Source organism: Microtus ochrogaster, unplaced genomic scaffold, assembly GCF_000317375.1.
Source record: "Microtus ochrogaster isolate Prairie Vole_2 unplaced genomic scaffold, MicOch1.0 UNK16, whole genome shotgun sequence".
NCBI classification, from domain to species: Eukaryota; Metazoa; Chordata; class Mammalia; order Rodentia; family Cricetidae; genus Microtus; species Microtus ochrogaster.
In genome coordinates this window covers 2,430,933-2,453,004 of record NW_004949114.1, presented here as the reverse complement: position 1 = coordinate 2,453,004, position 22,072 = coordinate 2,430,933, and the positions used below count along the sequence as shown (strand labels likewise).

Sequence of the window (22,072 nt, the reverse complement as noted above, 5' to 3'; positions counted from 1 at the left end):
TTCCTGGGCCCTTAGTACTAGATAGCTCCCGGAAGTCCATCTCACAGGCTTCCACATCTTGGTGCGTGACTGTGGGGTACACAAAGTGGCATACGCTAAAGTCTCGCTGGTCCTCTCATCTTGTGTCCCTTATTGAAACTCCTAGTACCTGTGAAACACTAGTGCCTGGACCCCCTTAGAGATTGACTTAGAATCCTGGGGTCTCTGATAGGGTGGGACTTGACCTGTGTCAGTCTGTATTGGCATCTAGTCAGAGGAGATAGGCCCTTGCCTTCCAGCTTGTTTGAGACAGTGTTTCATTACCACTGTGTGCCCAGCTAGCTGTCCTGTGAGCTCTGTCTCCACCCCCATTTTTCCATAGGAAGGAGGACTAGGCTTATAGACACTTGCTACCACTTCCAGCTTCATTTGGGTGCTGAGGAGCAAACTCATGTCCTCTGGCTTGTATAGCAAGTGCTTTTTCTCCCTGGTCTATCTCTGTAGCCCAGCCCTGCCTTTTTGCTTACCCCTGGTTGTAGGGGACTTGGGGACAATGGTGGTGCTGGATAGTTTTATGTCAGCGCGACACAAGCTAGAGTCATTAGAGAGGAGGGAGCCTCAGTTAAGAAAATGCAGTCATAAGATCTCTCTGTAAGGCATTTTCTTAACTAGAGATCAATGGGGGGGGTGGACCCAGCCCATTGTGGGTGGTGCCTCCCCTGGGTTGCTGGTCTTAGGTTCTATAAGAAAGCAGGCTGAGCAAGCCATGGGGAGCAAACCAGTAAGCAGCACTCCTCCATGGCCTCTGCATCAGCTCCTGCCCTGTTTGAGTTCCTGCCCTCACTGCTTTTGATGATGTTTTATATGGGACTGTGAGTGAAATAAACCCTTTTCTCCTGAGTTGCCATTGGTCATGTTTCATCATAGCAACAAAAACCCTAAGACAATGGTTAATGCAAGCTTATAGTGAAATATGGCTGTCTTTGACCCCTGAGAGAGGGGCAGGTGCCACAGGCTCTAAGATGCCCATATCTCTGATGCTGCTGAATGGGATGATGGCCCTTGGGACAGATTTTCTTCATGTTTGTTTAGGGTTGCAGCCTTAGCTGCCTCCTCAGCCCAGTGTTTGATCTCTGCCTCTGATTGCCTAATTTTAGGTCATTTCAAGTTGTTTATTTCCCTTCTCGTCTCCTTCCCATTTAAGAGGAAAATGAGAAGTGGCAGTTCTTGGGGACCTGTGACACAGCTGGTCACACGTGTGTTTGTCTCACAGTCTCCATCCTTCCTGCATATGCTGCAGGGTTTAGGGGCATCTTTGCAGCCTGTCTCCTGGCCACACCGAGCTTGGTGAGGGAGGTTTCCTCAGAGCAGCAGACCTGCATCTCAGGAGCACTATTCTGCTGAGCAGTGCATCGCACAAGTTACATGTCCAGCTCTACCACACAGCAGTGACCCCATGCCCAGTCATTCTCTGTCCCCTCTGGAAGCCCTCACTGCTGCATTCACTGCTGGCAACTACGTTTCTTTCCTCCATTTTATTGATTACTTATTACTTATTTTGTTTCTTTGTGTCTGTTAGTACATATTTGTGTACATTTGTGCACATATGAATGTATGTGTGCATGCACGTGAGATGAAAATCTCAGGTGTCTCTCATTGGCCTGGCACGTTGGCACCTAGGCTAGGCTAGCCAGTCCATGAGCCTCAGGGATCTGACTCTCCACCTCCCATCCCACCATCGCTGGGATTATAAGCATTATCCACCACTCCTGGCTTTTTTTTTTTTTTTTTGATTTTCGAGACAGGGTTTCTCCGTAGCTTTTTGGTTCCTGTCCTGGAACTAGCTCTTGTAGACCAGGCTGGCCTCGAATTCAGAGATCCGCCTGCCTCTGCCTCCCGAGTGCTGGGATTAAAGGCGTGCGCCACCACTGCCCGGCCACTCCTGGCTTTTTATGTGGGTCATGAGGGTCAGAATTAAGGTCCTCATTGCCTGTGAGGTAGTGTTTCATGACGGAACCTTCGTCTCAGCCCTGTTGTTGGTGTTTTGAGTGTAGATCCCACTCTGTAATCCAGGCTGCTAACCTCAAACTCCTGATTCTCATGCCTCAGCCTCCTGAGTGCTCAGATTAGAGGCACACCCACAACAACTGCCTCCTTTTCTAGACTTAAACTTGCATTTCCAGTGCCCCCTGCCCGGGTTGTGGCTCCTGGTTCTCTGATGCAGTTGATGTCATTTCATGTCCTTAGACCTGTAGAAGACAGATGCCTAGCAGTGTCCCAGGGAACTGTGGTGAAGCCAGCCTGAAGGCCCCCCTCTATCATCCTGTTTACCTTCAGCCTGTGGTGGCCACCTCCCCTCCCATTCCCTGTGCATGGGCCCCGGGTCCACCCTCCTCTGGTTGTAACCTCTTTCCCAAGGTTACAAGTGAGTTGCCTGCGAGGTGCCCGCTGCCTGCCAACTCCTCAGGCTTTAGTAGCTCTTTTCTTCGTGGAGAAGGACCAGAGACAAAGGAGCAAGTGCACCCTGGAGCTGGCAGTGGGCTGCTCAGCCTGCCTCCGAGCCCTCTCTTTCTGAGGCTGAGATGTGGAGATGGAGCATTTGAGCCAGTACCATCTGACCCTGGGCAGGAGACTCCTGTGACCTGCATGTAGAGCAACCACACAGGCATCCAGCATGATTAGGGACACAGCCTGGGTACTTGGCCTGATCCCTGCAGCTCCCAGCCCTCTGTCTGCTGGAATCTGACTCCAGGCTTGTTCACAAGTGGTAGAAGGAGAGCTGTGCCATATTGAGCTAATCGCTAATGGCAGGACAAAGGCAGCTTGACTTTGTGTTATTAATTAGTAACCTCACACTAATTAGTGAGCATGAGTGTGGTTCATGCTTCCTCTTTAAATGCAATTAATACCACAACGAGCAACGTCCCAGGCCAGGCTTGCGTTGTTAGAATGCCTCACCCTAATTAGATCCGGCTAGCAGTGGCTAGAGAAATGAGGTTTTTGATTACAACCATAAAAAGCCTCCAATATTTTATAGACTTGAGGGAGCTAGAAATGTGGATTTATTTTCTGTCTTACCAGGCATCTCCCTTCCACCCCCACCCCATCAAGTGTAATTAAGCAGTCATTTCTCTTGATTACCATTTCCTCCTAATGGTTCCTCCTTGCCCTCTGTGCCTTACTCCCAATGGAGCTAGCTAGTAGATCACCTGTGCCCCCAAAGAGACTGTGGTAGAATGGGTCTGGTACGTCTGCTGACCACTCGCTCACTCTTCCCTGTGCCATCTCCGAGGGTAACTTCTGCATATGATATGCCATCCAGAAAGGAGCATATTACAGGTGAATTCTCCTCACAGGCGGATGCTCGGGGTGATGAACTGACAGCAGGGGGCTGGCCCTTGGCTGGTCAAGTGCTCACCTGGGCAGGCATGAGGCTCTGGGTTCCATTCCCTGCACTGCGTAGTGTACCGTGGAACATGCACATAATCCTGGCACTCTGTTGGTAAAAGCAGGAACATTAGAAGTTCATCCTCAGCTCCATCATAAGCTCAAGGCGAGCCTGGGGTACATGCGACCTGATCACAATAAACAAGAGACTTTGTGTGCGTAGGCGGGTGTTGGAGAGATGGCTCAGTGGTTAAGAGCACTTGTTGCTCTTACAGAGGACCTGGGGTTCCATTCCTAGCTTTTACATGGTGACTCACAACCATCTATAACTCCAGTTCCAGGGGATCCATGCCCTCTTCTGGTCTCACAGGCACTGGGAGACCATACATGTAGCCAAAATACTCATGCATAAAACAAAAATAACAATTTTTTTTGAGACAGTGTCTATGTATCCTTGGGTTCACTATCCTTCAACTCACTCCATGGAACAGGCTAGCCTGGAACTCATAGAGATTCACCTGTCTCAGCCTCCCAAGTGCTGGAATTAAAGGCATGTGTCATACCTACCTTAAAGAGAGTTGGAATTCTCTGGAACCGGAGTTCACAGGTGGTTGTGAGCTACCACTGGTCCTCTGCAAGAATAGCAGTCGTCTCTCCAGCCCTAAATTTTGGGGGTTGGGGGGAAGATCCCAGCACTTTAGGCCCTTAGGTTCCATATGGAGAAGGACCTGTATTCTGAGGACTGTGTGCAGTGTGTGATCCCCAGCATCTGGTCTCTTAGAGCTCTGGCAGCTCATAAGAGTCGAGGGCTGTGTGACAGCCTATCTGGGAAAGGCCTGTTTAGGGTGGCATTCTGAGTCAGGATGTCATAGAAATGAGTGCTGGGGACCATTGTTTCATATGCTCTCCCCGTATGTCTGGCCTGCTCACAGCCTGCCAGTGTGACCCCAGCCAACCACTTCCTGTCAGCCATCCTGCTTCTGAGACTGACATGTTCATCCTGTCTCAGTGACTATCCTGATGTGTCTCTGGGCAGCACATTCTGGAGGGACATGGTGTGTAGGGAACCTCCCATGGGGACTGCGCACTGGCTCTGCAGGCTGGATGGCCAGTTAACTTGCTGCCACTCTGTGGTGTCTGTCGTTGTTAGAACAGGCTCTTTGTGACATGTCATGAGAAGGTCTGTGTACTTGACTCCACAGTTGAACCCTCTTGTGGTCCTCCACAGAGCTGGTGGTGAAGCTCCTACCTTTCTCCCATTCTGAGTATATGCCTCTGTTGGCAGGCATGGCATGCAGACTGAGGCAGATGCCACATTGTGCAAGCGTGTCCTTGAGCTCTTGCTTCCCTGGGCTTGTTCTGAGGGAACAGGAAGGCTCCGTGGTTGTACATCGGGCTGATCTTGTGCTAACATAAAGGCATGTAGCACCAGGCAGCTGTAAGCAGCAGAAGCTTGTGGGTTTACCATCTAGAAGCCAAGAGCCCAGTGGCCAATTAGGTTCCTAGGGAAGTTGTTTCCTGGTTCTTCCCAACCCAGCTTTGCACATTGGAAGCTCTGAAGGAACTGGCCCCATTGCGGGTCCAGTCACCCACCTCCTCATGCTACTACCCTGAAGGGGACAGATACCCTGCTGTTTTGCATGACCAAGTTAGTGGTCACTGCCCCATTTTCTACCTGAATGTCTTCCCCTATACCCTCTGTGCCTGCTGAGGGTGCACCCTGCACATTCTCAATAGAAGGAGCAGAAGCCCCACTAAAATGGGTTGATAGTCTCCAGCGTGTCCTGCTGGCAGAGCTGTTCACATTGTTTCTGAACCTCCTCAGCCTTCCACTCTGTCTCTGTCCTTTGCATCTGAGATACTGGACTTTTCCAGGCCTGGCCTGTGGGGCCCCTAGAGTGAAGCTACACAGACTCAGTGCATACCCTGCCACTTGCCTTCCAGCTGCTGACCTTCTATCCCTCATGGGGTTCAGCCAGCTTGCTCTGCAGCAGCCCTCTCCCTGGGCTGGGCACCTCTGGAGCTGCCAGAATTCCCTTCCCTGGATTTGGAGTGATGAGCTGGCTGTCCTGGGTAGAAACTATAAGCTGGCCTCTCTGATTGCTTCCCACTTATGTGGCCATTGCATCCAGGAGCAAGGTGCCTGGTGGCTGGCACTGGCTATGCAGCTTCAGGTACCCCATATCTTTCTCCAGGTTGAAGAGGAAATAGAGACTTCAGCTTAAGGCCCCTCTCTCCCTTTACCAAGATGCAGCACTTCAGATACTTCCCTAGGTCCCAGTGGGCCTAGAGCCGACCTGAACAGTGGACTCCATTCAGAATTTTCATTGTCATCTCAGAGTAACCTCTTGGAGACCTGAGACATCTTCCCAGAGTAGGCTTTAGAGAGCTGTAGCTTGAGAGCACTCCAGAGCCCTAGCCCTGGTCCCGTCACCACCATCTGTGTGCTTGGCCCAGATGGAGACTGTTGTGTATCGAGCATTGGATGACGAAACTGCTTAGGCATATTATATGGATGGGCATGCTCACACTGATGCCCAGCAGCGGCTTCATTAATTACAACTGCTGGCCCAAAGGGCAGGGCGCTGAGCTCCTGCTCTGGTTATTACTTTGTAGAATTAAGTATGACTCCCAGAATCAAACCATGAACCACTCAAACCACAACACATGATCTCTATTGAGAGTTGTGTCTTGCTGGGGAGGCATCCACGAGCATCCTTAGAATTGAATCTCAATGATGCTTCAGGGCAGAGAAGAAAGCTGGTGGGGCCTATAGAGATGCAGGGCAGGGCCCAGGGCTGGGCTGCACAGAGCCAGTGGGTGTCTGGGCCCAGTGTGGGCAGCTTTCTTGGAAGAGCATCCCTGGTTCTGCTGTAGGTTGAATTTGTGCCTTCCTGAGCTGCCAGAGAGCTCTGTCTTTAGTGTTGGGGCTCCTCACATGGGGAGGGGGGTCTCAGCCACCAGACAGCCTCCTGCAATCCCTGGGGATGTTCATCTTAATCACATATGAGAGGTCAGCTCTCTGAACAGGATCAGAGTCTGCTTCTGTGAGAGCTGCCATGGTGAGTAGCCTCCAGCCAGACTAGCCAGGAAGATGAAGTTCCAATACCAGGAGTGACGGAAGTGGCCTGTATTTGTTCTCTGCCTTTTGTTCTTAATTGGCAAGCACACTGCCAACTGAGCTGCATCCTGGCCCCCTTCACCCCATCGCCAAGCTGTGCGTTCTGCTGTGTGGTTAGTTCTTCATGTATTCTGCACACTTGATCACTCTCTGAGCTCAGCTTCAGCAATGCTGCAGCTTATCCTGTAGACCGTTCTCACTCCAGCGTCCTTTGGCAAACAGAAATGTGATGTTGTGGTGAGGCCCACGTTATCTGTTGTCATAGCTCAGAAACCATTGCCGGATCCAAAGCTGGGAAGATCCAGTCCTTCATTCTCACCCGTGTGTCTTTCATTCCATCTTTCCCTTTCTGTAAATTTTTCTTCTAGTGACTTTGGTCTCACATTTTAGTTCTGATCCACTTTAAGTAATTTTTTAAAATATGGCATGAGTTAGGGCTCCAGCCTCACTCCCGTGTGTGCATGTATGTCCACTTGTCCTCTCCCAGCTCTGTAGTCTCATTGATGACCAGCTGGCCATGCTAGTTTGTGTTCATTGCTAGACTTGCTTCTAGTTCAGCCTGTGACTTCTTCATTATGCCAGTGTCTCAGTTGTTGTCTTTGTGTCCTGCTCCTAGGTTGATGTGAACCTTCTGACTTTGTGTTCCCACCCCTGCAATGTGATTAAATCTGAAGTCAACTTCACAGGATGTAGAATCACCCAGGAGACAAGCCTCCATGCGTGTCCATCTGGGGGAGTTTCTAGATTGGGTTAACTCAGGTAGGGAGACTACCCAGATGTGAGTGGCATCATTCTCTAGGCCACTGACCTGGTCAGAATTAAAAGGAGAAAGTGAACTGAGCACCAGTGTCTATCTCTCCCTGCTTCCTAACCGTGGATGTGATGTGACCAGCCACCTCACGCTTCTTCCACCATGATGGACTGTGTACCCTTAGACTGTGAGCCATATAAACCTTCTTTCATTAAGTTGCTTTTGTCAGGGATTTTGTTGTAGCAACAAGAAAAATAGCCATTGTCCGCCGTCAGTATCACCTTGACTATTCAGAATCCCTTGCAGTTCCCTATGAATTTTAGCATAAGCAAAAATAAATAAATAAAAAACAAGCAAGCAAACAAACAGAAAAAACAAACAAACAAACAAACAAACAAACAAACCCAGTTTTAGGTGGTGTTCTGTTTTGTTGTTTCTGTTTTTTTCCCTGTGCATGGAAATCCAGCCCAGTGCTGCACATGCACTGTCCCCGAGCCACACCCCAGCCAATGTTTGCAGTTTCAATAGAGTTACAGTGATACTATAGATCACTTATTTGACTCAGATCCCGTGACCCAAGCTCTACCTGCTCCCCCTGCACCGAGGTTTCCCGTATGGCAGCCCCAGGCTGACTGAAGTTAGACTCTAAGACTCCCACAGAGACAGTGCTCACCCTGTGGTTCCCTCTGCACTCCTTCAGATCTGACCTGGCCCAAGCAGAGACCCAAGAGTCTTTGGTTCATCCAGCTGTTAAAGCAGGGGCCCTATTGTTGTCCCTTCTCCACACCGAGGAGTCAGAGATCACAAAAACGTCCTAGGGGAATGTTGCCCCAGCAGGCCTGCTGGCTTCAGTAAAGCCAAACCCTGAGGTCACCTGCGTTTCCTCTCATTCAGCCTTTGCCCGACTGTGCCCGTCAGAGCTCAGATGAGGAACAGGATAGGGGAGAGCAGAACCTGACAGAAGTTATGGTTTTAACATCATGTTATGTCCCTGGTCCAAAGGAGGAGTGTGCACCTGTGATGAGGTGTGCCAGCATGAGGTGTAAGGATGCTTTGAAAGCAGAAACTGATGCGGGTTCTACCCTGGATATTTCTGTGAGTACCTTTTGTATTTTTGAGATGTGGTTTCATGAGCCCAGGCTAGCCTTAAACTCACTACATAGCTGATGCTGGTTCTCCTTTCTCTACTTCCCAAGTGCAGGGATTACAACATGTACCACTAGTCCCCACTTATGTCTGCAGTTTCAGTGCCTGATCCATGAGTGGGCAGCATAGGTACAGGGGGCAGGAGAGAGGAGGTAAAAGGGTCTTCCTTCAGGCACAGCAGCAGGACCAGCATTTGGGAGTTTGGTCTGATAGGCTTGTTGGTCAATGTGCTGTTTAGATTCTATAGTAGTCCTTGGTGGGGCTGTTAGGATGGAAAAAGACAGAGGCCCAGAAAAGTCTATGTCATTTGCTTAGGTCAGTGGCAGGCTGGGTCCTTTGCATTCCCTGCCCTGATTTAGAGTGAGTCCTGCCCCACCTTAGGGACTGGTGTGTCTGTCATCGTATTATCCAGCCAGGCCTGGGATACCCTCCTGCCAGGCCTGGGTTACCGTCCCTGCTCTCTGCTCTGTAGTCCTGGAGCCTATGTGGTATGCAGTAGGGAGGACAGCACTGGAATAGGAGCCTGGAGGTGGAGAGCCTAGCTAGGAAGAGCAGTCATCCTCAACTTGTACCTATAGCTCGCAGACCTGGGTGAACGTTTGCTCTCGAGGAACCACAGTCCTGATGGGCAGCAAGCAGCAGGCAGCATCCCCAGCCCCATTATAAACAAGCATAGCCGACTGAGAGATGCATGCTGGCTGTCCCCAGAGCCTGGTGTCCAGCTCCACCCGCGTGTAGAGAATGTCAGGAGCAGTGCCTGCCCTGCCAGAAGAGTGCCGAAAGGGAGAATACTCATGTGCTCACTGGTCTTGGAGAGTAGAGTGGGCAGTGCCAGCCTCTCTAGGACATTCAGTTTGGACAAAACCGGAGATGGGGTAGTGGCAGGTGGTGAAGCAACCCTCACCCAGCATGCACAGGGCTCCTCTTCACCTCGTTCCCCCCTCACTTGGCAGGCATGTGCATTGGGGCCCACTGCTCAGCTGCAAAAGAACCCTCCAAAAAGCACTTTGTGTGTGAAATCCTTTTAGCAGGATGAGTTTGGAATCTGGCCCGTGGTTTGAGGCATTTGGCAGGGTCCCTGAAGACGCAATCCAATTAGTCCCATGTTTTCTTGTTTTTATAACTGACTCTAGACCCAGGTTTTCCTCAGTGAAGTAGAAAATAGGTACAGGCTACAACATTCACGCACAACTAGATTTCTCTTCCCTTCTTCCCTTGTCTACCAGTCCCAAATTTGGCTGGCAGGGAGCAGATGCCCTCAAAAGGGAGGACAGGAGTTGCCTCATGAAGCCAAGGTCCTAGGGCCTGAAACCAGGTGATGGCAGATTGTCACAACACATTGTAGGACAAATGTGTGATAGGATGACTGTGGCTATACTGGGCATATATGGTAGAGACAGGATATGGATTGTGGTGGTGAAGGGAAAGGTCTTGGGCAAGGAAGGGGATAAGTGGTAGAGCCCCTGCCTAGTATCCCCCAGTGAGGGGTTGGAGTGTGGCTCAGTGGTAGAGCCCTTGCCTAGAATCCCCCAGTGAGGGGCTGGGGTGTGGCTCACTGGTAGAGCTTTAGGTTCTATCCCTAACACTGCAAATAATAAAAATGAAGCCCACTTGATGTGCTGCTCCTAAAGAGCTGGGTTTGAGGTGACTCTAGGTCAGAACCTCACCGTGGGCTTATGCTCCAATCATTGGCCTATGCTGTGGGTCAGAAGAGTGGCCACAGCGGAAGCCAGTGCTGAACAGTGAGGTGGGGGACCAGCCACCAGATAGTGGCTAGGAACCTGCTGCAGATTCAGTAGGGGAAGAGAATTGTTCGTGGGGGTGGGGGGTTGTTGAGCATAAACCTGAGGCTGCAGATGCAAATGAGAGGGTCCATGTTTGCTCTGAATGTTGTGATGTGAGCCAGTACTTCCCACTCCTTCCCTGCAGACCATGCAGAAGTGGCAGGAATCAAAACAAAACTGCAAACTTCTGTAGAGCAGAACCAAACCACAAGCAGGAGGCACATGGCCTCTGGTGGAGGACCAGCATTGTGTGGATTGCTTAAAGCTGTTTGCCAGGGGATGGTGGGGCACAGGCTTCAGGAAGAGACCCTGGGAAGGGGAGGATCAGGTAACCTGCTTGTTGGTGGGGCTCTTCCTGCCAGGTAGTACTAGACCTTAGGCTGCAGCAGTGGCCCAGCAGACCGTAGCTCCTTAGAGCAGGATTTAGGTGCTGTCCTGGTCCACAGGACTACAGTGGGCACTAGGGTCCCTGTTCCTATGGCTAGATGCAGGTCACGCTTGCTGTGAGACTAAGTCTTGGGTCTCAATGGAGAAACAGTGGTTCTAATTGTACCTGCAGCAAGGCTGTGAGATTGACTCCTAGCAAAGTAAGAGGCCTGTTCTCCCCTCCATGTCACCTCAGGTATGGAGCTGGCTCTGATAGGAGATCAAAAGAAGGAGGCTGGGGAGCAGGATGGAGACATCAGTAGGCAAAGAAGTTGACCCTGAGCTCACAGTTTGTCAGAAAGTGGAATTTAACTGTACTTAGAACCTGGGATATGTGTAGGCCCAGAGCAGCAATGACAGGGCTGAGTGAGGAAATGCAGCTGTCCAGGAGGGAGGCAGGAGATCACAGAGCACAGGGAGGGAGAGCCATGGCAGAGGCCGAACAGCATCGGCTGTGAGAGCCATGTCTGTCATGTGGAAGATGTAGGTCATATGGGTAGACACGGCATCCCTGAGTGCCAGGTGTGCTGATGCAGCTCCTATGAGCAGTTAGAATGTGAAGTACATGCACACTCACAGTGCCGTGAGTGCCGGGTAGTGCAGGGTGCAGGTGTTTAGAAAGAAGCAACAGAGATGAGGGAATAAAGCAAGGGCTTCTCCGCCATTGCCAGGGAAGCTGTGGGACAGATGGAAAGTCACCATGAAGACGTGGAAGCATATTTAACTGTGTCTTGGGACCCACCAGAGGATTAGGGCTGATAGGCTCCTGCTGTCAATAGAGAGAGCTTGTAACTGGTTATAAGGTGTGGGTTACAAAAATAAAAAGACCAAGACGGCCCGCAGCCTGCATGGTTACTTGTCTGTAAGCAATAGAGCTTTTAAAAGCTCATGGTGGGTTTCTGATGGTCTGTGGTGTGAGGAAGGGATGGAGGCCTGGCCACGGACAGGCAGAAATGTCATGAGTCACCTCTGTGAGCAGAATAGAAAGGGGGAGCCCCACTGTCACCTTCATCTGTCCAGGGCCCCAGGGATGAGTGCAACTGCCTACTCTGGGGAAAGAAGTCTTAAGTGTACTGTGTCAGAGCTGAGCCACCAGACACACCAAGTCACAAGGCTTTATTTGGGCATTAGGCCCAGCAGGTAAAAATGTAGCATTATCTGTCACCAACTGTGTACAGTTACCAAGTGAGGAGGGTGGCATACCTAACTAGTCAGACAGTCAACGGGACCTGTCCTAGGTACAGTCCAGCACAGGAAGGTATGGTTGCAGTGTAAAGCAGACAGTACTTAGCTGCACAAATGCTGAATAGCAAGACACACAAAAGGAAACACACTCAGAAGGCAGAAAGCACGGGAGCCCAATGCAATAGACATCAGTACAGACAGATAGCAGGATATGAATGGGCTAAACTCTGCTACTAAAAGGAAAAGACTTTCTGATGAGTTCCACTCAGAACCAAAGAAATTGGAACAGGTGGCTGCCAAGGCCACTTGGCATTTGTAAGCATCTGAGCAGGCATCAGCTATTCGTGCCTCATCTGAATTCAAGCCAGAAAGCATTGCGGGAAGCGGGCAGATGCTCCTCCCAGTACTGAAGGTACACAAGGACATCTGTACTGCACTCTGTAGGGAGCATGGAAGTACACAGAGAGACAGCTGTTTCCATGATCGCAGAGCATGCCTGTGTATCTGACCAGTCTCTCCAAAGCCAGAGAGCTTTACAACTGAGGACTTGCTCTTTATGAGGCCAGCAGGATGGGTCCGCAGGTGAAGACACGGCACAAACCTTATGACCTGAGTTTGAACTCCAGTGGAATGAGAGAAAAATCCCTGCAAGTTGTCCTCTGTACTACACATCCACACTGAGGCTACATGTGCATAGCCACGCATGTGCATGCACAAGCACACACACATGCATTCATGCAGCTCTTGCTGTAGCATCATTCACCGTGTAGTCTTATTACCTTCTCCATCAATAAGAAACAGGAAGTACTTCCAGCACAGCCAGTCTCAGGGGCCATTCTATCAGATTCTTAAAACCGTGAGGCCTGCCACAGCACATAAGCCATGCTTGCGTGTGGAGGCAAGGGAGGGACTCTGGAAGTAAGCACTGTGTGGCTTGCACCTCACCATGGAGGAACTGTACCATCGATGACAGTGTCAGCGTGTTAGGAACAAAAACCAGCAGCATGTTAAGATGACACCATCCTTGGGACAAGGTAGATCGCTCAGCCGGTAAAGTGTTGTGCTGTCCCCAGAACTCATGCAAAAATGTGGACTTGTAATCCCAGCACTAGGGAGGTGGAGACAGGTGAATCCAAGGAATTCACTGGCCAGCTGCCTAGATAACTGTCAAGTTCCAGTGTGTCCTTAGGCCTTGTGTGCATCTCTTTGGAGGAATGGGGCTGAGGACACGCAGGGAGCAAAGGTCAGCTCCCGGTGACTTTCCTGCTGCTCAGGAAGCCACTGGTTCAGCAGCCATCTGCTTTCCCCCTGAGCCTGGCTGATTGAGCTTGCCTGTGTTGTCTGTGCCTGGGATGTGTCTGGCTCCCTGTCCGCACCCCACCCCTCCCAGCGGATGTGTAAAGTAACCTGCAGACCATGGCCCAGGACAGGCAGCCAGTTCATATCACCCTGTAGAAAATGCTGTGACGTTCCATCCCAGCAGTGGTAATTCTAGACTGTGATCTCTGCTCACATTGTCCCTCTCTGTCTCTGAGGTTCTGTAGCTCTCCTCAGTGCGTGAATGTCTGTCTCCCCACCTAATCTTGGATCAGGAGCATGGGGAAAGTGAAAACTGTGTTTACCTGACTCAGAATGCCTTGTGGCCTAGGGGTCTAGGCTATGGGGTGTCTGGCCAGACAACCATCTTTCCCAGGCCCCCAGCACACACTAGACATCTCCCTTAGGGTTGTTCAAATACAGACTTCAGGACTTTGGGGATGGATCAGGGACCTGGGCTGTGGGTCTCTGTACAGGCTGACCACTTACCCTGTGTTTCCTTATAGCTGGAGATGGAGCTAAAGATGCTAAGGGCCCAGACAAGCTCAACTGAGACCAGCTTCCCATTCTGCAAGGAGGAGGTGGATGCACTCAGGTATGGCCTCCTCTCTCAGCCTCTGGCTGCCCATGTGTCACTCCCTAGAGCTTGAGCAGAGCCCATCAGACACCTTGCTTTGTCTCCTTCCCAAGGCTGTTTGCTTCTGTTACGTTGTCTGCTGAGACCCTTGTTTCCACTGGGCTAGGCCTTCCTAGTATCACATCTCAGGTCAGCACCAACAGCTGTCCTCCTAGCCTTGGTTCTTCACGCTCAAGAGGAGCAGAGGCTCCTGTCAGGGTGTCCATTGGGACGTGCCTTGCTGCCAGCAACATGAGGCACCAGGCCTAGCATGGGTGGGGGGTGGGCCACACAGCCAGCAGTAAATTGAAGGATGCAAGCAAGCATCTTTCAGAGACTGCCTCACAGAAAGACGAACAGCCTGGCCAAGCTTCAAACCTCAGGTGTGACTCTTTGCAGGGCACCTCTGGTGCCTGTTTGGAGACAACTTATTGCTTTTGCCATGTGTGTATGTGTGTGCACGTGGTGGGGTGTTTTCTGCAAATGTCCTCCACCTTAATTCTTGAGATAGTCTCTAACTGAGCTCTTCAGTTCAGCTGACCTGGCTGGCAGTGAGCTCCAGGGTCTTCCTGGCTTTGCCTCCCCAGCACTGGGGACTACAGGCACATGTCACCACAAACAGAACTGCCATCAGTTTCTTCCCTGGCCTGCTGTTCTAGCTTCTGCCTGAAACGACTGTGGGATGGCTGTCACCCCTGTCCTGGCATTTTGTCAGAGGCAGCAGAGTGAGTTGATCACCCCCTGCAAGCCTTCCTCCTGCTTTCCATTCAGGACTTGACAGCTTAGGAGCTGCTATGGGGACCTAGGGAACAAGAAAACCTTGTAGACACTGGGGTCTTGATGAGCTGGCATGGAGCTTGGGGGAGGGGAGGCAATCTTCTCAGGCTGGTCTCTTGGTGTCCCAGAGACTGTATGGGGTTCTTGTCTCTGTTAGACTCTTCTGACTTCTGTCTCTCTTTGGGTAATGATTGGTGGCTGACTCCCTACTTTGCAGCGCTGTTGAGGTCAAAGTAAGGAAGGCTTACTTCTTGACACCTTTCCAGAAGCACTCATTGTATAGTGCCAAAGACTCTTATGGGCTAGAGGTTTCCTCTCATTGCCAAAGTATTTCTCATAAAGACCCAGGCCTGGAAAATAGCTCTGTGGGGATACCAGGCACAGAGCTGTTTGTTTGCATTTGTCCCAGCGTGGCATGTGCTGTGCACTGTCAGGGCAGAGCGGAGTGGATAATTGACTGACCAGCAGAGCCACACATTCCATCTTCATCAGCTCATAGCTTAATGGGGACATTATTCACATGGACTTGTGGCTGTTTAATTATGGGTGGTGCTGTGAGAGCTGGTGTCTGGAGATAGGGTTCCTGGGACATGCATCTGGGTGCAAGAGGAGAGTGCTGGTGCCCTGGCTGAGTGTCTGGAGAATTGGTGTGGCCCGGGCGAGTAGCGTGATCTTCGTCCTGTGAGTGATGGTGAGCCATTAGGCATTTTAAAGCAGAAAAACGACATGATCTGATTTGTAGCATCAGGCATTGCTGGCTGCCTAGGCCAGGCAGAGGAACTTGGCAAGGCCAGGCAGCCGTGCCCAGGCCAAGTGCTGGGAAGCATTTGTTGTGAGACTCAGCCAAGCTGGAGAGGCTGCACCTGGGCAGACACAGCGAGCACTCCCACTGATACTTCACAACATCTATTCTGTGATAAAGACCCTCGCGGGCGGCTGGTTGAGGGTGGGTCTAGTGGACCCGGAAGCATATTCCATGCAAACCCTGGGTACCTGAAGCGGAGGACAGCAGAGTCGAGGCCGCTTTCTTTTGCCTCTGACTGGGAGGTGCTGGTGAGAGGTGCTACCTCTAGGGCTGAGGAGATGAGGTAAAGCAGCTGCTTGTCTGCAGTCACTGCCCTACGGGGTCCTTAGGGCCACACAACTCCGTGTCAGCTGGTGGGCAGAGGACTTGGATTTGGTTGTGGGCAAGTGTCAAAGTTACAGTGTTGGATAGCTGCATGGCCCCCAATGCAACTCCATTCTCCTCATACCATGGGCACTGTGTTGTCTGAAGGCCTGTCCTCCCCACAGCCTCTTGTGTGGTTGGTAGGGGTGTGGGCCAGAGTGCATCAGGTTTGTGGGGAAGAGAGTCAAGTACGCTGCAGGTCTGATGATTTTTAAATTTTGAAAAGGGGCTTTGGTGCTAACATCGTCCTCACTGAGATCCAAGCCTCCTGTCCACATGTCTCCTAAGGAGAACAGTGCTGTGAGTGAGGTGCCTTCGTAGCTGCTAAGAACCAGGTCGGTGCATCTGCAGGGGCTGCAGCCCATGGCCCTGCTGGTGCTTCTGCTTTCCAGCGGAGGGAAACCGGGGCTGTCCAGGTGGCTCCTGTGAGCTTGGTGCATGCATGTGAAGAAGTCCAGATGAGCAGGGCTTCTGTGCAGTGAGCTCAAATGACTCAGACTGGACCAAGCATGCAGGTCTTAACTTACCTGCCTAACTTCTCTCCTTGAGCCTGGCATAGGTCTCCTGAGTCCTGTCCCAAAGGACAGCTGCTTACTCTTCAGTCCCTATAGCTGTTGGTGGGGGTGGTCTTCTGCCATCTCTCATCCTTTGTCATAACTTAACTTTCTTTTGCTGTGATAAACATCATGGCCACAGAAATGGCTTTGGGAGGAGATAGTTTATTTGGCCTACGTGTCCCAGTCCTATCACAGTCCATCACAGGGAATCCAGGGCAGTAAGTCAAGCAGGAACTGAAGCAGAGACCGTGGGCGAGCACTGCTTACTGACTTTTCCTCATGGCTTGCTCCTCTTGTACCTTCCAGCACTTCCTGCTCAGGGGTAGCACTGCCCACGTCAATCACAAATCAGAAAAATGCTCCACAGACTTGCTCCCAGGTCAGCTTGATGGAGGGAGGCAGTTCCTCCACTGAGACTGCCTCCTCCCAGATGACTCCAGCTTGTATCAAGGTGACTAAATAAATATTCTAAAAACAAATACCTGCACAGACCTTTGTTGGCACTAGCATGCTTGGTTCCACTTTTCCTGTTCTCTAGCCTTTCAGCTCTGTCAGACATTGTAGCATTGTGCCTCGGTTTCCCACAGTGCCACAGTAGGGTCAGTGTCCTGTTATCTTGAGCATGTTCTGTGCATGGCATCTTGCTTTGCTGGGATACCACACTGGGACCCATTGTGCTGTCTTCTGGCTCGAGGGTACTCAGAGGGGCAGCCCACTTCCACTGAGGAGCCGAGTCTTTAGACTTCTGTTGCTGCCCCACTTCCCCTTGGAAGGGACACTGGCCATGTGGATTCTGAAGTTTCACTTTCCTCCAGCTGGGCAAGGGTGGGGGCCCCTTATTGAAGCTGCCCTCTTGGAACAAGAGTCCTCCTCTCTTTGGATCCCTCTCCTGATCCTGAAGAGCCTTTCCTACTGGTCCTTCACGCAGCTCCTGAGGAGGGCCACTTCTGAAGTGGTTGACTCAGAGGAAGACAGCTGACATGAGAGCCCTGCCTCAGGTCAGCCTGCCCTTCACTCTAGACAGTCACTGCAAACACACCAGCTAGCAGATGCAGAAGACAGGGCAGGGTAGCTGCTGCTACCCAGCACACTGTGAGGATGGGCTATAGCCATGTGTATTTGCATGGAGCTATTGGCTACACATAAGGGGCCCAGGGCTGAAGAGATTGTTCCATGAGTAAAAAGCTTGCTACACCAGCATGAGGCACTGAGTTTGATCCCCAGGACCCATGTTTGTTTGTTTGTTTGTTTGTTAAAGTCAGGTATTGTGACTTATGTAATCCTGTCCCTGGGAAGGTAGAGACAGGAGACAGAAGCAGCCCCGGGACTCACTGGTCAGCGCATCTAGCTGGTGAGCTCCAGGTTCAATGAGAGATCATATCTCAAAAGTTAAGATAAAGAGGGGAAGACTAGACACCTGTTGTTGACCCCTGGCCTCCACAGGCGTGCCCACATAGGCACAAAATTTGCACAGCTATTTGTATTGTATCCGAATTGCACACACCTGTGGCATTGCATGGCCCTTCCATGAAGCCAGGAGCACCAGTGCAAAGCTAAGTGGTGGCAGCTGAGGGCCTCTCGCCTGGAACAAATCTGGGCTCGTTACTTTCCACTGTCAGACAGGAGCTCTGACAAATCCTAAATGTCTGCGGGTTTAGCAGCTGGGTAGACTGTGGGCTTGCATGTCTGGGCTAGAACCTGTTAGTCACACTCCACAGCCTCTCTCCTTTCCCGGCCCTGTTCACCGCCTGTGGGGCCCCAGCCTGAGCAGGCATTCCTGGACTCTAGGGGGCCTGAGGGTTACCGTGCCTATTGGCCTTTCTCGGGGAAAGCAGGAACTCCATGGCTGGGTCACCCTCTCCAGGAGAGGGCTCAGCAAGTTGCAGGAGACCTTTTGTGGACAGCTTGTCATTTGTCATTGTGTCTTCACAAGCGGGGTTTGTCTGGACTGTTTCACCCGGGTGTTCATGGCAGGCATCAGCTGACCTCCTCTTGTGGCCCAGTATGTCTTTGGAAGCTCAGACCTTGAGGGTGTGGCCTTGATAGCTCCTGGGAGCTGAGTGTGGGACAGCATTCTCTGCTGACAGTGACGGAACATCCTTCCTCACCTGACAGCCTGTCCTCTGTGCAGAGATCTAGTCCTTTCAGGAGACTGAGGCCAACCTGTAGTCCAGCAGATGTGGCATGGGGATAAGAAACAGGTGGGCGAGGGAGAGCTGGTTACTAAGGAGGTCTTCAATATCCAGCTCCGGTCACTGGGCAGCCCTTCTCCTCTGGGGCCATCTTCCTGTATCTGCAGACCTGTATATACATGGCAGATTGAGGGGGCAGAGGTGGAGGCAGGTGGCCTGATAGCAGTAGACACTGACAGAAACACCCCAAAACTGGACCACACAGAGAGGAAGAGACAGCCTAATCGTAGGTGGCCTCTGACTGCCCCTTGAGTTGGCCAGTACCAGGAAGGGGTCATGTGCCCATCAACAACACCTTCTCTGTCCCACCAGAGCAAAGCAGCAGCTGTGTGAGCACAAGCCTGGGGCTCTGCTGGGAGGGCGTCGCTTCAGCCTCTGCCCACGGGGGCTGGAGTCAGCTGAACCCTGCAGGGGAGCCTTGCTCACACCCACCAGTGTTGGGGCTTCTGTGCCGTGTCGGAGTGTGGAGAGCCTTCCTCTGCTTTCGACCCCATGCTGCTGCCTGTGCTGAAGACCAGAGCTCAGAGATGCAGGCATTGGGTTAGCTGCAACTGGGTGACAGATACGCACTGCTCCCTGTGGTTGCTAGGATGAGCAGACATAGTCTATGTTTGTGGAGTCCTTTGTCCCCATACGTACCGGGAAGGTCCCCGTTATTGGCCATATCTTTAGTCAAAAAACAAATCCTCACAAATCCTGAGGAATCAGGTATAAGAGAGGTGGCTCAGTGAGTAACAGTTCTTGCTTTATGAACACAAGGACCTGAGTTCAAACACGTAAATATTTAGGCATGACTGCACAGTGCCTGCATGAAACTCCAGTGGCATAAGACAAGAGGATTCCTGGGGCTTTCTGGCCACCAGCCTAGCTTGGGGCTCAGTGAGAGACCCTGCCTCAAGAGAATAGCTGGAGAGTGATAGAGCAGGACACCATGAATTGCATGGGTATTCGTGTGGGCATATATATGTTCCCACACGCGCGTGTGCATAGAAAGTATGTCATCTGACCACAGCCAACTCAAATAGACATCAGTAACAGAATGCAAGAGGAAAAGCTGTATCCATGTGGAAATTACCAGCATGCTTCTGAACTGCCTGCAGATCAGACAGGAAGTTTGGAGGGGGAGAGGAACAAGTGAACACTGATGAAAACACTCTCATCAGATCAGAGCCATGGAGAGAAGAGAACCTGCAGCACCCAGTGTTCCAGCTGACAGAGCAGAGGCCCTGGCTCCGCCACCAGGAGGACATGGCGAGCAAAGGAGCCCAGGATGAGGAGGAAGAAGGAGGTAATGAACTTGAAAAAAGAAACACAATTGAGAAAAATGCTGAAGCAAAAGGCTGTTTTTCTAGGGCAAAAATCCATAAAATTGACAAACTGCCAACAAAAGTGACATGTACATGGAGAAACAAATGAACGGTATCAGGAATGACACAGGGACACTGCTGTATGGAGAGCCTGTGGCCACTGAAGGATATCACAGGAACTCCAGCTTCCACTAACAGGTCCACACACCCCACAGAACCAAAACCTAGCCCCAGCGTGCCGCTCTGCTTGTAATCCCCGCCTGGGAAAGTAGAGGTAGGAGACCCAGAGTTCCGAGTCATACTGGGCTCTATAATGTGCTAAGGCCAACCTGAGCTACATGAGACCCTGCTCCAAAGGAACAAACGAAACACCTGAACCAAGATGTAGAATTAGGTTGACGAACACTTTAAATGTGGAATCATATTTGTAATACTCCAAGACAGATGGCTCCAGGCCTGTAAGGTTGGTTCCTTGGAGACCCTGCTGCTCACCAGCCGAAGCTGAATGGGCACCGGGCTGACTCATCAGACTCCTAGAAGACAGGGAGTATCTACAAAGCACAGCCTGAGGGAGCCTAGTGCTGCTGGGGTGGGGCTGTGTCATGGTGGCAGGTGACACATGCAGCGAGCCTACAGAAGCAACTCGGCTGGAACCATGTCGTTGCTGAAGCTATTGCTATTCATTCAGAAAGCCAGCCGAACAGGAAGAAGCTGTGACTTGCATTTCCTTAAGTGCAAAAAGTTTGTGGAAGACCTTCTACCCCATCCCAGCTCAACCTCCCCGCTCCCCCATCCTGCTTCTAGAACCCCCTGGCAGGGCTCTGTACTGTAGGAGCTCCTGTGGGGTCAGTCATAGTCGAGGATGCAGCTGTGGGGGTCACTGCCCCTCCCCATCCATCAGCTTCTGACTTCTAAGGGTGTTTTTGATGCTGTCCCTTTTATTTTCTGTCGTCAGGCTTCAGAGAAGCAAGCCTGCCTTTATTCTCGACTAAAGTGACATTCTGAGAGCCTGCTCCTAAGTGCCGTGTTCACACCGCCATCTTTAGCAGTCTCTGCTTGTTTGGATATGGGGTTTTGTTGTTGTTCCTGATTCTTTTCTAAGATGAAGTTTTACTGTATAGCTCAGACTAGCCTTGAACTTACTCTTTTACCTCAGCCTCCTATGTGCTGGGATGAAAGGCATGTATGTGCCGCCATGCCCAGCTCATATGTTTTTGTTTTTTGTTTTAGTGAAGTACACATACAAACAAAAAAAAAAAAGAACTAAAGGAACAACAAAAAAGAGAAGCATGTCAATTTACTTCTCTTCATGTGTGTTTGTGTGGGCTTCCTGTGTATCCTTGGGTCTTCTTCTATCTTCTATTAATTTTGTAATTATGGAGATGGAACCCAGAGCCTGCTCTGCTCCCTCATCTGTGTGTGTGTGTGACTCCTGCATGTGCTGTGCACTTGTATGTGTGTGAGGGGAGGCTGTGGGTACACAGGCAGATGTGTCTGCATGTCTGTGTAGCAGCTAGAGGACGATCTCAGTTGTTATTCTTCAGAAGCTATTCACCTTGGTGTTTTGAATCCTACCTGGAACTCACCAAACATGCTAGATTTTGCCTTCCATGGCTATGAGTCTGGAGACAGGAGGGACATCTTCCCAGCTGGCTGTTCTTTTCCTATCTGTTTTACCCCATTAAGCTTTCCTGTCCCTGAACATAAGTGTCTATGTATCTACAAGGATAAACATTTTCTTATTTTGTAATTATGTGTATGTGTGTGTGTTTGCATGAGTATGTGCATGTGAGTGCAGGTACCTGTGGAGTCAGAAGTGGGCATGAGATCCCCTGACGCTACAGTTACAGACAGCTGTTAGTCAACCTGTGTGGATACTGGTAACTGCACTTGGTTCCTCTGTAAGAGCAGCAAGTGTTTGTAACTGCTGAGCCCTCTCTCCAGCCCCAAGTGTCTATATATACACATGGCTTTTCTTTCTTTCTTTTTTCTTTTCCTTGTATGTGTGCGTGGGGGGGGGGGAGGCAATGCTCTGCAGGTCTTAGGGAATTTATGGGATCATCTCACTCTGCCTTGTGTAAATTTATTTACAAATGTTTTGTTCTCCGATGCTACAGCAGACGGAGTGTGCAACAGAGTGCTCACATGTTGATTTTTACAGTGCTGCTTTGCAGGGCTTGGGCTTGTGTATCAACAGGCATCTGTGAACAGAGCCATTTACTGCCTTTACAACGTGGAAGCCTGTATTTCATTGTCTTGTCTAATTGCTTTGGCAGTTTGGTCAGATGGAAGCAGTTGGAGCAGGCATTGTCCCAATTAAAAGAAATTACTTTATTACTTTGATTTGTGTGTGTGTGCG

General features: G+C 50.9%; 1 protein-coding gene across 1 annotated transcript in view; it reads left to right on the top strand.

The window, feature by feature from the left end:
- Positions 1 to 22,072, top strand: part of Mad1l1 (mitotic arrest deficient 1 like 1) — a 257,163-nt gene that overhangs the window by 130,023 nt on the left and 105,068 nt on the right. The window contains exon 6 of the mRNA XM_013353749.2: positions 13,603 to 13,691. Within this exon, the coding sequence (XP_013209203.2) occupies positions 13,603 to 13,691 (89 nt within the window). The remainder of the gene's footprint in view (positions 1 to 13,602; positions 13,692 to 22,072) is intronic.